Source organism: Triturus cristatus, chromosome 10, assembly GCF_964204655.1.
Source record: "Triturus cristatus chromosome 10, aTriCri1.1, whole genome shotgun sequence".
In the NCBI taxonomy this organism is placed as follows: Eukaryota; Metazoa; Chordata; class Amphibia; order Caudata; family Salamandridae; genus Triturus; species Triturus cristatus.
Window position 1 is genome coordinate 992397116 of NC_140593.1, and position 17033 is coordinate 992414148.

Below are 17033 nucleotides of genomic sequence, written 5' to 3' on the forward strand. Positions count from 1 at the left end.
TTCTACCAAGGTGCAGCTTCTCATTACGGTCTGGAGCAATGAAGTGATACTAGAGTGTTTTCCTGGTGAGTACTGTCAGGGATGTGCAGCTGCTTCCATGCTCATCAGTGTGGAAACTCATGTGTGTTCAAAGGTTTTATCTTTTTCTAACAATCAAACCATGAAATGGTGAATATGACAGCAGATTCAGGAATCTGAGTTTTAAATTATTATGACAGAGGTCAAGAACTCAAAATACAATACATGTGTAGGCAATTAAAATGCCAGTGCTTTGCCTCTCTTGCTTTGAAACTTTGCACAATCCCTAACAGAATTATTTCATATGCTTTTTCTTTATAGATCTGCGAAGAGCAAAAAAAAGTAACCATAGAAAGAATTTGTACAGGTACCAGTGATAAACCGCTAGGACAGGTGGTCAGTAATACTCCTAGTGTTATTACACACTGTTAAGCAACTGCTGGGAAAGTGGAATGGAATCGTATTAGTAATTAGACTATTTAAATTTGGTTTAGGTATTAAATCAGGATCTGGTTAAACAAAGGGTTAGCATTTGACAGGGGCAGGAAAAGAGGAAGATTTCAACCAATACAGTCTGAAATGTACATCGGATTCAATTGGGACGCTGCAGTATCTCTTTTTCCATTATGGATAACCACAAGCCACCCAAATAGTGTGATCATGTTCAACCCATGAGCAAGGGTACAGTGCAAAGAAACTGCAGCTAATGCTACTTAATTTGATGGAGCTAGTTTAATGCATTTAAAAGTGCAAAAGACAAGCAGGGACTATTCCGGAGACGGAGGAAAGACCATCATCTAGGATTTATATTAACCGGCACAAAGTTGTTATATATGTATGCAGAATATGCGATTGTCAAAATGTCCAAGACACAATCTGTCCATTTAGAATCTAGAAAAAAGGACCAGATAAGTAAATGATTTTTAAATGTTTTAGACATTTAGGACCATATTTCGCAGATCACTGTATGTAGTCAGGACAAATCAGCATACTAGCGATTGCCGCTATGCTACACTTTTGCTTTCCCTTTTAATGTCAAAAGATAGAAGTATCAGAAAAGCTCATTGGATAGGCAATTGCATTTAGTATTAATATTTTAAAAAGATCTGCGGTGAACACATACCACGTCAAAAAATAAAACCATTTAAATGTCCCTTTTCTGGTTGAAGAGTTCAACATGTCTGTACCATGCGTTTATCCTGGAGAAGTCGACACTGCATTAGTGAATCAAGACAGTAAAAGGAACATAAAATAGTGATCAACGGCATAAAGTTGTGCAGGTAACTGCTGTCTAATCCGCAAAGAACGAGGAATCGGGCAGTGTATAGATCTTTTCAGAATTTTACAAAAGGATTGTTGCATGGCTGTTGAGCTCAAGTATTTGGAAAACGGTGCAAGCCTTGATTTAACTGGAGAATATAGTCCTTGTACTGTCTGGAAGTTGGAGGATGGGGACACGGGGTAAATGTAAAGGTGGTGGGATAGTTACTCTAGGACAGTATTCAAGGTTCAACAACAGGGAAGTTAAGGTTTTAGTGGTGAAACTCTCACCATTCCTTGGGCAATAAGCCATGTGTCTATAGGTTCCATGCCTGGCGTCCCTTGCCTCTGCATCAACAACAGAAAATCCCACAAGAGTGTGAAAGGAGATCAGTGCTCGTCTTAAAGGAGGATATGATCAACACAGCAGCAACAATAGCAAAAACACATGCAGAATGTATTGTTAACCTCCCATTTGTCTAATCCTAGATGGAAAGAAGTTCTTTCTTTGAACCTCCTTCCAACAATTCAGAGAATAAGAGAGCAGTAGAGTTCTTTGATATGAGAACATTTTTCTTTTTTACTTTGTTCACCTTCACAGACTTCTTACCAAGAACCTTCGACTTAACCTTGGTTACTGGTGCACCAAACCCTGCATACCTCCAAAAAAGTGGAATACCCAGCTGGCCAAATCCCTTAAATCGTTTGATTGGACTGAGCCTGCACAGGTGGTCAGCATATAAAATGCAATGAATGTTTCCTAAACAAAATACATCTATCCAATGTATAAAATATGTTTTATCCAACCAAATCAATCAACAATTCCCTACTCTAGATGGGCTTCTGGCAGCAGACTGTTCCCTTCATCATGCTGATGCACTCTTGCTGCTACACGCAAATCATACCTAACCTGCACATCACTTCCTTAGTAACACACTAGAATCACACATGTCTCAAAGATGGTGAAGGCAATGTTTTAGTGAGTTCAGACTTAGAGCTCAGTACAGCTACAGCATTAAGCTCAATATATGTTGTCATTTTTTCTTTAAAGGAGGGTTTCTGGCAGACCTTCAATATAGATTTAAGGTGTTTTCTTTGAGAGGTTTTATGAAGAGGGCTTCTCTGTTTGTCCCATATGATGGAGCAACTGTGTATTTTACAGGTCACAATGGATAAAAGAAATCCATTATATAGGTGGTGTTGCGAAATACACAGGTGGATATTTGGAACTGAAGCAATAAGCCAATTTCACCAACCTCTGCTTCTCTTCTTTATCCAAGGACTCTATGCCTCCATTGTGTGCAGTCAATCTTTTTTATGAACCCTAAACTGGGCTCTTCATAATTACAGTTAGGTAGATAGGCATTGGCTTCTGCATATCCCCGAGATTTACTTTGGAATATTCATGCAAGGTGACTCAGTTTCAATTTGTCATCCATTTAAAATGGTACAATTCAAAAATATCAGATAACACGTTTGACTAAGAGAAGGTTGAGCCTCATCAAAATGTGTCAATTAACTTACGTCTTTGTTTATTTGTAACATTTTGTACAATGCTACAATAACATCTCCAGAGACAGTGCCCACATACAAAATACACAAGGCCCGCCACTTCCACTTTTCATGCATTTTAAGTCCATCCCCTTTCAAATTTCTTCCATTTGCAAACCTCATCGTCAATGGCCTGCTTTGATCCCTGCACAGAGTTGATACGCAAAGTAGTTATGTGGATGTAAACATACCTTCATTTGTTAGGTAGCTCTTTATTAACCATCCAGAATGCTACATAGTGAGCTAAATATTTGTAATCTGAAAGTTACACCCTGATGTACATTTGCCTACCATGGAAGATGATATTTCTGGTGAACACACAATCTTTAGATTCCTCACCTTAATCCATTGCAAGCTCCTAACTGTTCAGTAAAAACATTTCCCCAGCAGTGACTCTCCAGCGTCACCCGGTTAGCGCCATCCACTCCAGCCACGATGCCACCTCTAGATGTAACACTGTAATATGATATGTGCCAATTGGTGTATAGGTATCAATTTCTGAATTTTTTTTTTCCACTGCCCCATCGAGGCATGTAAAGAGGAGTCAAACGAGAGACAACAACAAATGCAGCATGCAATGCGTTTGCTTACCATGGGATCTTATTAATCACAGCACTGCTTCACTAAGGCGAGTGTGAGCTGTCTACAGTAAAATTGTATCCACCTGAAATATCATTTACAAAGGCAATTAACTATTTTTTTTCTTCTAAAGGATACATCTTCCTGCAGATTCCTCATCAATGAGAGCCATATCAATTACCCATCTCAATGTATTTGATTTAGTAGTGGCAGATAACCAAGAAAGTCATGCAACACAGGTGGGAGAAAGTACTTGTCTAAGCGTGTTTAATAAATGAGATAGCGGTGCTTGGCAAAATAACGCAAGGATAGTTATGTAGCAGCCCTGCAGATCTCCGAAGTATTACACCTCTAAAGAAGATCATGGAAGCAGCCGTGGACATGGTGGAACGAATTACAAGTGCACTCTGGAGGATCTTTTGTGGCTTATTCTTGATGCAGAGGATGGACCCAATGCAGAATTGTGGCGTTTGGTCACTGCCTTGCCTTTCTTTCTTCCAACAAAGCACACAAACAGCTGCTGATCAACTCTGTCCTGTCAAGTGCGGCCAATGGAGAATGACACCGCATGTTTGCAGTTCAGCGGTTCCTCTCCCTTAGATGGATGTTGGAGAGGAAAGACAGATGGATGGAAGAGTGATATACTAGACCACATGAAATGCAGAAACCACTTGGAAAAGAAGCCTAAACAGGAACAAACTGTCTGGAGCACACCTGAGGAGCATGTATAGGCATTGTGTCACTTATCAAGCGAACAGTCCAAAAATGGTAAAGTGGACCAAGAGGTCCAGTTCATTACAGGTTTTAGATATAGACCTTGTTTCTTTATTGAGTTTACAAAAGTTTGTACTTCATCATTTCCACAAGTGCTGATTCTTTCTTCAAATACACAAGATATGCAATGAGTCCTTATAATGAGGAACCAACAGTATCACACAAGACAGCTAGAGATTGATAAATAAATTGTTGAAGGCCTCCCTGGTGGGTGTGGAAATAGAAGAGAAGTGTCTCGTCACATAGACTTTTTCAAAACCATTGTAAAACGAAAATGGCTTGCTGGAGAAAAGAAGCTAGTGAAGATTGCATTTAATGATACTGCAGCCGTGCCTTATAACTATTTCAATAGTTTGTTACTGCAAAATAATTTTCCTACTTCCTGGAATGAATTACGTCTGCTCTTCGAATCCCAAACATATCACAGCCCATCATTTTACCTTTATACCAACATACAATGCTTTACAATTTAAACAATATTCTGTTTGACACAAAGGCCCGGCCTGATGATGAGGAAGATTCTGCATCAGGTAACAACGTTGAGACTCTGAACAGTATCCGGCTCCCAGGTAGATTTCGGGTGCATGGAGTCACTGGAGTCACAGATCTCAGCATCACGATCCAACCATCAGGCACAACATGTAAATGCATGTGATATTGTAGAGATACGAAAGAGATGTTTCCTTGCAGCATCTTCTACAAGGTTTGAAGCCCAAAACATTTTGTGGAGATATCTGACCAAACTGTGATTAAAAAGTGGAGGGAGAGCACTCTGGACCATGTTGATGAGACGCCGAAAAACAGGAACTTATGCTAGCACACACGTAGACATCTAATAAACTCTGATGATGTTTATCAAGAAGTGGAGTCAAGGCTGCTGGGTTGGTGCCTCCTCATGGCGCTGGGGAGTCACTATTAGGGAAACATTTTCTAGACCAGTTAAAATAATGCAAAGGAGTATTTACAAGATTAGGAACCTATCGGGAATCTTGCTACAGAGCAGTTTGGTACTGCCAGCAGCGACTTGCTGAACTTAGCCAAGACACACCGATAAAACTGGAAAAGCCTTGACATATGCCAGTTCAAAATACTTAAACTTTTGTACTCTCCACTAGAGCTTGCTACTTGCAAAGTATTCTCAAGATCTATCGAACCATTTGGAAGTTGGCAATAGCTTTTTTTGTCTGTAGAGGTAACTGCTATGCTTTTGACAGACACAGAGCTGTTCTAACATTTAAACAAAACATAAGGTCTGCATACTTGACTCATATTTTTGTATTACCTTTGCTTACTTGCTGGACAAAGCCCTTGAAATATGTAAAGTTCTCTCTGCAATATACCCTTCAGAAACTTGAAGAAATACAAGCTATGCTACTCAATGTATCAGCAACACCCTAACAAACTGACAAACACATTCTCAAAAATAGATGACATGCTAAATCTGTGCGCAACCAGGATCCACCATGCGGTGAAGAGTAAAAGTCTCTATACAACCTAAAAGTATTGGTCAACAACTACTTTTAAGGGCACAGGGATGATAAATGATTGATACTTCTCAACAGTAGAACTCAGAAAGAAAATTCACTGTACATTTCTTCAAGCCCCTACAGTTTAGTAACCATCATTGATATACATAATACTTATTAGGAAATCTTCATCTGGAGCAGGCTGGGGTACAGAAAGAATGACTGCACAGTGAGAACACAGAGAATTACTACAGAGCCATGAAGGACATTTATGAAATTATGGCATCTGGGAAAATTGAAAAGGGTTCTGTCTAGAGTCACACCAAGGTAATAAAGGAAAACTTAGAAATGTTCATGTTGCAATATTTTGTAAGACTGCAGCTCTAAGCCTTTTTTGTTGCAGCATGTTACAAATTGAGGGCCTTTACCTACAATTATTGCCCATGTGCAATGAGAACACGGATTGCACTGAGGTTACCTCTTCAAAGTTTCATAAAGGGCACACACTCATCTGTCACTCCTGGGACACTTGCCAGACTTAGACAGCCATGCAGCCCACTAGAGTTAATAAACGTACCGTGGGACACACCCAATTCAAGTACTTCAACCTTTGCAATGCCAAGTAATTCAGACAACGGTCTTCTATCCTGAGGTTCAATGGTCTATTGTGAAGTGGTACGTGTTCACGCACTTTGAACTGTTGTACTTATTCTAGATCACTTTTTTTTTTATTTGGTTAAATCTCAGGGACTGCAAATAGCTGGAACTGTGACAGTCTACTAGTGTGGCAGCAGGTAGACCTGAAACATAAAAGTTGCACACTTGTGTCGCTTTGGGAGCAGCCTTGCCACTTGTGCAATTCAAATTGACTCCTCAGGGATTTATAAACATCTTCCCAAAGAATGGTGCTGCTCATTTGTAATCAAATGCTGCCACGAATGTTTAAACATTTCTGCAGTGTACAACATACAAAATAATCTGCACTACAAGCAGCACCATGGGCAGGTTATGAATGTTGTTGTAGACCTCTGTACAGATGGCTTTACCTATTCTCATATCTAGAGAACAGATAATTTAGTGCTAACACCACAAACACGTCTCAACTGGGTGTCATTATATGAACAGCTTTTGACCGACAGCAGGTAATGATGGTAGCTAGAAATCTAAGCTCCTTTTTTCAAACAGTCCCCATCTACCAACACAACCCCACTCCCCACTCCCCACCACCCACGTAACAATAAACACAGACTCTCACATCACAGGTACATCATCTACTTTGGTTGTTAGTGTTAGCTAACCACTTCTAATTCTTGTTTGGGTAGGTAATATTTTTAACTAATTCTATAATTTGTGAACTTCTGCACTTGCAGTCTCATGTGGAGAACATTTAGTGTTTGGCTAATGTGTATCTACCAACTCAAATTTATGTGCTCAAAACCCTTTTACAAAATGGATCTTTCAAGATTTTTTTAGCACATGATAACGTTTCTCAAACAGGGAATTGCCAACTTGTAGTGCATTAAGTAAAAGTCATCTTTACTGTCGGTGTAGAATTAATGGAAATTAGTAATGAGAATTATGTCACTGTTTTTCTGTGGTTGTTTTAAGGCAAGTATCGATACATAAATAACTTTTCACCAAAGCTATGGTCAATGTAATACCCTTTCTCTACCGGTCCTATGTAAAATACTACACCCCAAGTCTTGGAACTTGCAATAGAAACTGGATGACTTCTATAGGTTTAGTCAAAGTAACAGGTTTCCTTTAAGGGGAGATTTGGTCACTACAATAACATTTCCTTCAGTTATGATAAGACTCAGGAAAACGTCAGTCTCTAATAAATTATTTCAGCCTAAACACAATTGTTTCTTCAGCCTTACTCAGACAAAAGTTCCAAAAGACATGTTTTGAAAACTGAAAAACCATCCCTGCGCTGCGTAGTTCACCATATTTCAAATACAAACTAAATGGTAAAAACCATGACAATATGAAAGGAGAAGGGTATGCAGAGTCAGCATAGGGCTAAAGCAAGAGAGAATGGATTGTATGTGGTGATAGTGTTATACAGAGAGGGTGGTCTGCTCAGTCAGTATAGAGGTGCTGCCTCTCAAACGATATATGCTCATAGTACAACAGAAGCACACAGTGTATACCGTATGGGTTGGAAGGGTCAATTTAACGTTGTATTTAAAGTTTGCAGGCATAAACATTCTTGCAACACACGACAAGGCCCTGTAGAAACACTTACACCACCAGTATTGTGTTGCCGCACATCCAAAGCTGATGCAAGTCCCCCAAGAGCCTGTGGATCTTCATAGGTTACACTGAAACAAGATCAAGAAGAGATCTATTACCACCTATGCAATATCCCATGGAAAGGAAACATTGAGAAACAAGAGTTTATCAGAAACAACATCACCGGTGTAATAGTTCTTGGCCCTCTCATCCAGGATTAAGACTTAAAATATCAAATATGACAACACTTCAGGAGACTGAACTCCGAACACCCGACAAAAAATAAAAGTTCTGTAGTTCCCTTCCAACCCTTTTTCAGATCTGGTCCATTTGGCTCTTGTTGCAGAGATGTACTTAGAAACACCCCTTCACTAGTTTGTGTTCCCTATAAGCATTACTTTAATGAGTCTTCCATTGGACTTCTCATTCTTAGTGAATTTTACAATATTCCTATCAACATTTACACATGCATCAATTTAATAACTCTTAGCTTCCAAGTTCATTTTATTAGTTATTTATTTCATGTTGTGCATAATGTTGTGTCCTCAACCCATAATGTGTTTAGTGCCCTCCTCTCCCCCAAAGCATTTTGGACCTTATGTGGGCCTTCGTAAGGGAGTGTCAGCATTCACTCCCATGTACATCTCCTCAGCATTGCTTGAGTAAGTTGTGCAGAGAAGTCAGTGCCTTGTTTTTGGAAGATGTAGACCTCTGGCATAAGCAGGTTTCCAACCATGGGGACATTTATGAGGTGATACAGATACCATTACAATATCCTCTGTTGAAAAGGTTTGTAGTTCACCTTCCACATCCTAGAGGAAGCTCTGATCCTGAAAATAACCAGAACATAGAAGAGCAAGAACCTTTCCAAACTTAATCCTGAATCTCATAGGCAGCCAGCAGAAACTCCAAATGCAACACAGCAATATTGCCTCTTAGTTCTTTTTTTCTACCATAAAAACATAGAAATACTACTTTAAATACTGAAGCAGAAAATACAGACATGAAACTTATCTTTTGTTTTTATTTGCCAATCATTGTTTTTCCCCAGTGCATTTTTAAATGTTTTGCTACATGCAAAAAAAAGTAAGCAGGCACGGTAGGCATGTCTGGACAACAGAAGATGCCCAGCATTCCTAGCCACTCAATACACTACATGATCACACACAAAGATGACCACCAATCACGCCTTGCACATCTCAAGACAATAGCTGGAGTCATCCAGCAGGAACCACAAGCACTGCCATACACATCCAGACACTCAGGGCAACAGACCGACATGCAAAGAGGACCCCAAACTGCTCCCAATAAGTCTCAAAACTTCATAAAGAACCAGTGCTGGAGGGAAACAAAATAACCAAAATTCTATTTTCATTGTCATACAATATAGAGAAACTAATACATAGGGGACTACAGACCAAATCCTTTTGTTACTTATAACAATCAACACATGACAAGCTCAATGGGAAAACAGATAGCCCTCCTTAGATTTCAAGCTGATGCAGGAAGACAGCGCATAGAGTGGAGCATAGGCCCCATTCTTTCTTTACTGGCAATGAAAGAAAGTGAAACTGTTCTGGTGGCAGTATAATGTGCATAGGCCTTTAAATATGGTTCACAGACAGCTTAGTACTTTTCTCCTCATAACACAAGGAAGCAAATCCACAGAAGGGATGATAAACAGCACCAGTCAGTGCTCAGTATGGGAAGATAGACAGTCAAGTGGGCCATTAGCACCATTCTGCTCACAGGTCAAAACAAGAAGACATGGAAGAGCAGAACCAGAAGCATTCTGCTCTGAACAGAATATGAAATGGCAGCAATAAACTAGGCTTCAGAGGGGACAACAAAGATCACTGTTATGAAGGACAAAGCTTCTTAACACAGTTGAACATATCCCCATGACCCTCCCACAGTCCCTTTACTTGAGCACCTACTTCTTTCGCTGGTCGGCCAGGGAGTTAGTTCTTGTTTGTGCAAACATGTCAAAGTCATCTCGAGGGTTGCAGTGCTGGAGTGAACTTAGAGTCCCGGAGACGCTATTTGTACCCAAATCTACAAACAGAAAGAGATCACAACATGCAATTCATTATTGTTTACTTAAGATCACAAGATACAACTCTTGCAATAGCTACACAAACAGCACCTTTAAGATCATAGAGTGGAAAGCTTTTAAAGACTCAATAGTTCAATTAAAGTCTAACACTAAAAGTACTGCAATGCAGGTATCTGGACTAGCCTGCATGTTCAACAACAACAAAGCTTTTTTTTGTTTGCATATCTAGAGCCTCCATTCTGTGTAGGTCAGTTGGGTTTAGGTAAAAATTCCCTGAAACAGTTTTAGTCTTTCCACAAGGTCATATCATGCACCTCAAGACACTGACGACACTGCAGGGAAAGACCAGATGATAATGCGCACAACCCTGTCGAATCCAGCCGGGAGTTCTGCCCAGAAAAATGTATCCGTTGAGGGAAGTCAAAGAAGAAAGAAGGAGTAGTTTCTTACCTGTAACTCCAGTTCTGTAGTAGGGGTATCTCTGTTATAGTCATAATCTATGAATAGTTCCGCCCATGTGCGGGGACCCCGGAGCAATCAAAATATCTCTTAAGCTGTCCTGCATTTGCAAACCTGCAAAGACACTTAAGAGACAGACAAAATAATACAGCCTAATAACAATATGGCTGCACTGGCCAGCACTTCATCTGAAGTGAACACAAAAGCCAAAATAAAGTTTAAATGTCATTTTTATTCACATCTGACATGTTCCTTTATTGTATCACACTCCCTTCACCGAAATCCCTTTAAACAATAGAGAGGAAGGGGTGGACAGACAAGCCCTATAGGCTGTCATTATGTGTCCGCTAAAAGGATACCGTGCCTTTAAGGAACTCTCCAGAGACCCCCGGTATCCCAGGATGCACAGCCAAAGCAAGTTACTTTCAGTTCTTTTTGAAGGTGTATAACAACAGGCCTGATACTGTCAGTTTACTCCACCGGGGAGGAGGGAGGGTCGCCTATGACTATAACAGAGATACCCCTACTACAGAACTGGAGTTACAGGTAAGAAACTACTCCTTCTGTAGTAGGGGATCTCTGTGTATAGTCATAATCTATGAATAGAATGGCAAGCCCATCCCAACCAATAAACAGCGGTGGAGTAAAAACCGAACACCAACAAATTACTGTGCAAACAAATTCCTCAGCGAAGCCTGTCCAACCTGCGCATCTGCCCTAGCATCAGAGTCCAGGCAGTAATGCTTTGTAAACGTATGGACCGACTTCCAGGTGGCAGCCTTACGAATGTCAGCGATTGGAACATTCCTAAGCAAAGCTGTAGTCGCTGCTTTGCCCCTAGTCAAATGCGCTGTAGGCTTACCCCCTAACGTCTTATTAGCTTTCTGATAACAGAGCTGAATACAGGACACAATCCATCTGGAGATGGACCGTTTTGAGGTAGCTAGACCAGTTCGTACCGAACCATAATTTACAAACAGTTGATCCGACCTGCGGATGTCTTTTGTCTTATCTAGATAGAATTTCAACACTCTACGCACATCTAGTGAATGCAGAGACCTCTCCGCCGGAGAGGAGGGATGCTGAAAAAATGTAGGCAAAGTTATCATTTGATTTACATGGAAATCAGATATCACTTTAGGTAAAAACTTAGGATGAGTACGCATTACCACTTTAGAAGCATGGAATACAGTATACGGCTCTTGACAACACAGAGCCTGAATCTCACTTACTCTCCTGGCCGATGTAATGGCCACAAGGAAGGCAGCCTTCCAGGACACATGCTGCAAAGAAGCCTTATGAATAGGCTCAAAAGGCTCCCTCATTAATCTGGACAACACCACGTTCAATTCCCATGGTGGAGAAGGTCGTCTAACAGGGGGAAACACCTTACGCAAACCCTCCAAAAAATCTTTAATCACAGGGATTTGAAAAAATTAGGTTTGGGAAGGGCCCTTTCTATACGCAGTCAAAGCTGCGAGATGAACTTTAATAGACTGAAAGTTAAGCCCAGATTGAGCTAACTGCAGCAGATAAGGCAGAATCACATCTTCTTTACAGGATGTAGGGTCAATGTCCTTTGCCGTGCACCATAAGCAGAATCTCTTCCACTTATAGGCGTAAGAAGTCCTCGTAGACGGTCTCTTCGCCTCTTTCAAGATCTCCATACAGTCCTGAGGTAGGTTCAAGTGTCCATACTGTACTAGCTCAGGAGCCATGCTGCCAAACTCAAGGACGAGAGATTGGGGTGAACCATCTGTCCTCCGAACTTCGTGAGAAGGTCCGGCCGACACGGCAGGCGCCGGTGTGGTAGAACAGACCGGTGAAGAAGGTCGGTGAACCACCATTGCCTCGGCCACTCCGGAGCAATCAGGATCATCCTGGCTCTGGATTGCGACAGCTTGATCAGCACCGCCGGAATCAGGGGAATGGGTGGAAAGGCGTAGAGAAAGCTGTTCGACCAGCTGATCCATAGTGCATTCCCCAGCGTCCCTGGTTGGTAGTACCTGGACGCAAAGTCGCGGCATTTGCTGTTTTCTGCCGTAGCGAACAGATCGATATCCGGAGTGCCCCACTCTGCGAAGACGTCTCTTAGCACGTCGTCGTTTAGCACCTACTCGTGATTTTCTTGAACGAGCCTGCTGAGCGCATCGGCTTGGGCATTCTGCACTCCCGGCAGATGGGTTGCCGTGATCGTTAGGTTCCTGGCCACCAGCCAATTCCAGATCGTCTGTGCCTCCCGAGACAGCATGCGTGAACGGGAGCCCCCCTGCTTGTTGAGGTAATACATGGTAGTAGTATTGTCCGTCTGAACTAGCAGGGAGTTCGTCTTGAAGGAGGGATGGAACGCCTTCAGGGCCAAGTGTACTGCTCTGAGTTCCAAAAAGTTGATGTGTTAAGTCATCTCTGTCTGTGACCAAATCCCCTGAATCTGAAGAGGGCCCGAATGCGCTCCCCAGCCCTGGAGAGACGCATCGGTCACTATGGTCTGGACCGGAATATCCTTGTGAAAGGGAGTCCCCTTGCAGACATTCTCTGAGGAGCACCACCATTTCAGAGACTGTAGAGCGTGTTGGGACAGATGAATCTTGTCCTCCCAACACCCCCGCCTCTGGTCCCATTGATCCTCCAGACATTCCTGCAGAGGCTTCATATGCAGACGTGCATTGGGGATGAGAAAGATGCATGAAGCCATCGACCCCAGTAAATCTTAGTGATCTTTTCTGTTCCTTGGGTTTTTCCAACCCCACGGCCTTCAGGGTTTCTGCTTCGGCCTTCATGCGGGCCATTTCGTCATCCGCATGAGACCCGAACAACGTCGTGCCAGAGAAAGGCAAGTTAGCAATCTTTTGCTGCGCTTCAGGCTTTAGAGAGGTAAGTCTCAGCCAGGAATGTCTCCTCATGTGTACTCCATGACAGTACCCATGGGCCGCCAGCAATGACACATCCCCCGCTGCACTGATGATCTGGTTGGAGACCATCATGCCCTCATTCAGCACCTCCTGGAAGTCTTCCCGTTTATCCCTAGGCAGGGAGTCAGCAAACTGTTGCAGGGAGTCCCATAATGATCGGTCATAGCGACCCAGCAGAGCGGAGGCGCTAGCAGCCTTCATAGTCGTGGCCGACGTAGAGCACATCCTCCTCCCAAGGAGTCCATCTTGCGACTCTCCTTATCCGGAGGAGCAGTTGAAGAGGGCGACGTGGAATGTTGCTTCCTAGCCGCAACCACAATGACAGAGTCCGGGGGAGGGTCCACCCTGAGGAACGCCGGGTCCGAATCAGGGGCCCTATACTTCTTCTGCAACCTTGAGGGAGCAGACTTGACCACGGCTGGTGTCAGGAAGACCTCCATGGCTGGTTCCTCCAGACCTGGAACCAGAGGGAGGAGGGGGCGTGATAGATGCGCCTTGTGTAATGTCTCAAATATCAGAGGTAGGGGGAACTGGTACTGTCACTGAGATTCCCAATTTTGCCGCCCCTCTCATCAGCACATCTTGGAAAGTGGCAATATCATCCACTGGCGAGATTCTAGTAGGCGGCGTTTCCGATAACGTGGGGGAAAGCCGTCCAGTGCCAGACGAGTCCGTATACCTCGTGCCTCTGGATCGAGATCTATACTTCCGTCGTCCATGCCTTGTGTGAGTGGACGATCTGTGTCTGCTCCGTGACCGCCGGCGAGATCTAGAGCGTGATCTCAGTCTGCGTGGGGTCTTAGGAGCCGCTGGTAGCCGTGGAGAAGGAGGGAGCCGTGGCACCGGAGGCGGTGGTAGCGGAGGTGGCGTAGGTGGCTTAGGAGGCGCCACAGGGAGCTGGGTGTCCGGTGGAGGAGGAGGAGGAGGCGTCGGAGTCTTCTGAGGCCGCGGCTGAGGGGGCAGTGGCAGGGGGTCCATTGGAGGTTCACTCCGTCCATCACCCCTTGCAGGAGAACCCGGACTAGCTCTGTCCGGACTTCCGTCCCCCTTTCTCTTCTTTGCGGGTCTACCCCGTGAAGAGGTTGAAGTGAACGAGGGAGAGCGTCCTCCTCTCCTAGATCCATGACTGGAGATCGTAATCACTGAAGAAGTGTTACCAGGGGATCTCGTCCTCGATGTCGAACCGTGCGTCGACCTCGTACGGCGTCTCCTCGCTGTTGAACGCAAACGGCGTCCCCTCGACGTCGAACGGCGTCCCCTGTCTTTCCTCGACGTCGAACGCCTTCGTCTCGACGGCGAGCCTCTCGACGTCGACGGTGAGCGATGCCGCCTCGACGGCGATCTCCTCCGCCTCGACGGCGATCTCCTTCGCCTCGACGTCGATCTCCTTCGCCTCGACGGCCTTCGCCGGTGCGTTGATGGCGTCGATGTCGATCCATGAGTCGACGGCGAAGGAGACGAGCGGGCTCGCCTCGACGGCGAGCGGCGCTGTCCGCGGGGCGCAGTACGACGTCGATGGTGTGTCGACGTCGACTGTGAAGTCTTCGACGGCGACCTAGTCCTAGGTCTCGCCGGCCCCTCTCTCGACGTCGAAGCCCTGGATCGACGGCGAACACACCGGTGCTGTACCTCTCGCCGTCGACGCCGTCGTCCTCAACGTCGAACGGGATCTTCCGGCCGGTAGGCGTCGTTTCTGCTCCTTTTTCTGCCCGGAGGTCCCTCCAGTGGCTGAAGCATGGGCAGAGGATGGGGAAGGAGATCCTCCATGCCCAGAGGTCCCACCTGTTCTCTGCTTCTCCTGTCCCTGAAGGCGAATCTTCTCCCTGTCCCTCAGGGTCCTCTTGGAGAAGGTCTTGCAGATGTCACATGTAGCAGGGACATGTGAAGATGATAAGCAGAGAATGCAGACATCATGTGGGTCCGTCTTGGCCATTTTCCTCCCACACTCAGGGCATTTATCAAATAAAGCCATGTTAATTAAAATAGAGTGGGTCAAACTACAGGATGCAGCAGAGAAAGGCTCTAGACGTCGAATGAACAAACTTTTTTCTTCAAAAAACCAATTTTAGTCCAAAACATCCACCCAAAAGGGTAGAGCTCAATGCTCCCGGGTCCTGCTAGCAGGAGCCGGAAAAAAGAACTGAAAGTAACTTGCTTTGGCTGTGCATCCTGGGATACCGGGGGGTCTCTGGAGAGTTCCTTAAAGGCACGGTATCCTTTTAGCAGACACATAATGACAGCCTATAGGGCTTGTCTGTCCACCCCTCCCTCTCTATTGTTTAAAGGGATTTTGGTGAAGGGAGTGTGATACAATAAAGGAACATGTCAGATGTGAATAAAAATGACATTTAAACTTTATTTTGGCTTTTGTGTTCACTTCAGATGAAGTGCTGGCCAGTGCAGCCATATTGTTATTAGGCTGTATTATTTTGTCTGTCTCTTAAGTGTCTTTGCAGGTTTGCAAATGCAGGACAGCTTAAGAGATATTTTGATTGCTCCGGGGTCCCCGCACATGGGCGGGACTATTCATAGATTATGACTATACACAGAGATCCCCTACTACAGAACAAGTCTGCTACAGAGGCCCTACCACAGGAAAATGGTTGTAAGCCAGGAGGGTAGGGCAACGCACCATACGCCTGTGTTGTTTCACTGTCAGGTTGTGGGCTCTGATTGTCATAGACCAATTTCTCTCATCACGAGATGGCCCCCCCTACTTCCATAGTTTCTCACTGTTAGGTTGTGGGTATTCTCACACTTTTACCCAACAGCCTCTTCTGACCCCAAAGACCAAGTTACTTAGGTTTGGTAACTTCCTTTATGATGAACAATCGATCCAAGCTCAGATTCCTAATTTTTAGAATATTTCAGGTGCCAGACTGGATGCTGAAAATTCTCTCAGAAAAGACTCCTGCGCTCTGTCTGGAATAGACGTGAGGCTCCGACAGTGCTTAATTTGTAAAAAAAAAACATAGGTGCTAGGGAACTTGTGAGGAGGACACTACAGCTTGTACCATCTATTGCCCCTGCCAGCGCTGCCAATGACAGTATGAAAACAACTAACCATCACACTCTTACACATGTAACATTTTAAACAATTCCTGGCCCCCAAAGCTATAAGAATGGCATGTGTGGCAGGTATTAGTATTTGATAATGTATATTGAATTAATAAATAGCTGTTGTTGTGGCCTTATCTAAATTAGACAGAGAGCACCACCATGTGGAAGACTGTCATAAGTGCCGGTGCAGACCATTCAGTGCAGGTGTTGGGTACTAGAAACCACAGTCTCAAATTAACCACTGGTTCTAACATGATCTTGCACTACCCCAGAAGTGACTGAGTGATGCCACATCTGAATGCTGATGTCAGTTTCTTTATCTTACTCCTTTGTGCCCTCAGACACAGATCACTATAACCAATTTGTAGGTGACAATATGCTGAAATCGAAGTATGACCTTATTACGCTGTGCGGATATCCACTCACCAGAAAGATGGAGGGCATTGAGGAATCAGAGTTTAGATGGAGTATCTACCGTAAAGGGCATTACCGAAGGTAAGTTTCTTGATCTTCTAAAAAATAATTCTAACAGCAGATTCTTCACCTGAAGAATCTACACCATATAAGCACCTATCAAAGGCAGAGGGTTTCAGGAGTGGACGCAAACCACCATGATTAGCAGGACAGAGCAGGCAAAACACTCTTCTCTATGGTCCTGGCTGT

At 43.9% G+C, this 17033-nt stretch overlaps 1 protein-coding gene across 10 annotated transcripts in view; it reads right to left on the bottom strand.

Moving 5' to 3' along the window:
• TOM1L2 (target of myb1 like 2 membrane trafficking protein) overlaps window positions 1-17033 on the bottom strand; it is a 429404-nt gene that overhangs the window by 55024 nt on the left and 357347 nt on the right. For 5 of the 10 annotated variants that reach the window (XM_085628955.1, XM_085628952.1, XM_085628951.1 and 2 more), the window contains exons 11-13: window positions 9821-9938; window positions 7897-7972; window positions 1570-1626 (exon numbers count right to left, since the gene is read on the bottom strand). In XM_085628955.1, coding sequence (XP_085485081.1) covers window positions 1570-1626; window positions 7897-7972; window positions 9821-9938 — 251 coding nt within the window. The remainder of the gene's footprint in view (window positions 1-1569; window positions 1627-7896; window positions 7973-9820; window positions 9939-17033) is intronic. The other 5 variants (XM_085628956.1, XM_085628954.1, XM_085628953.1 and 2 more) reach the window with 1 other exon arrangement.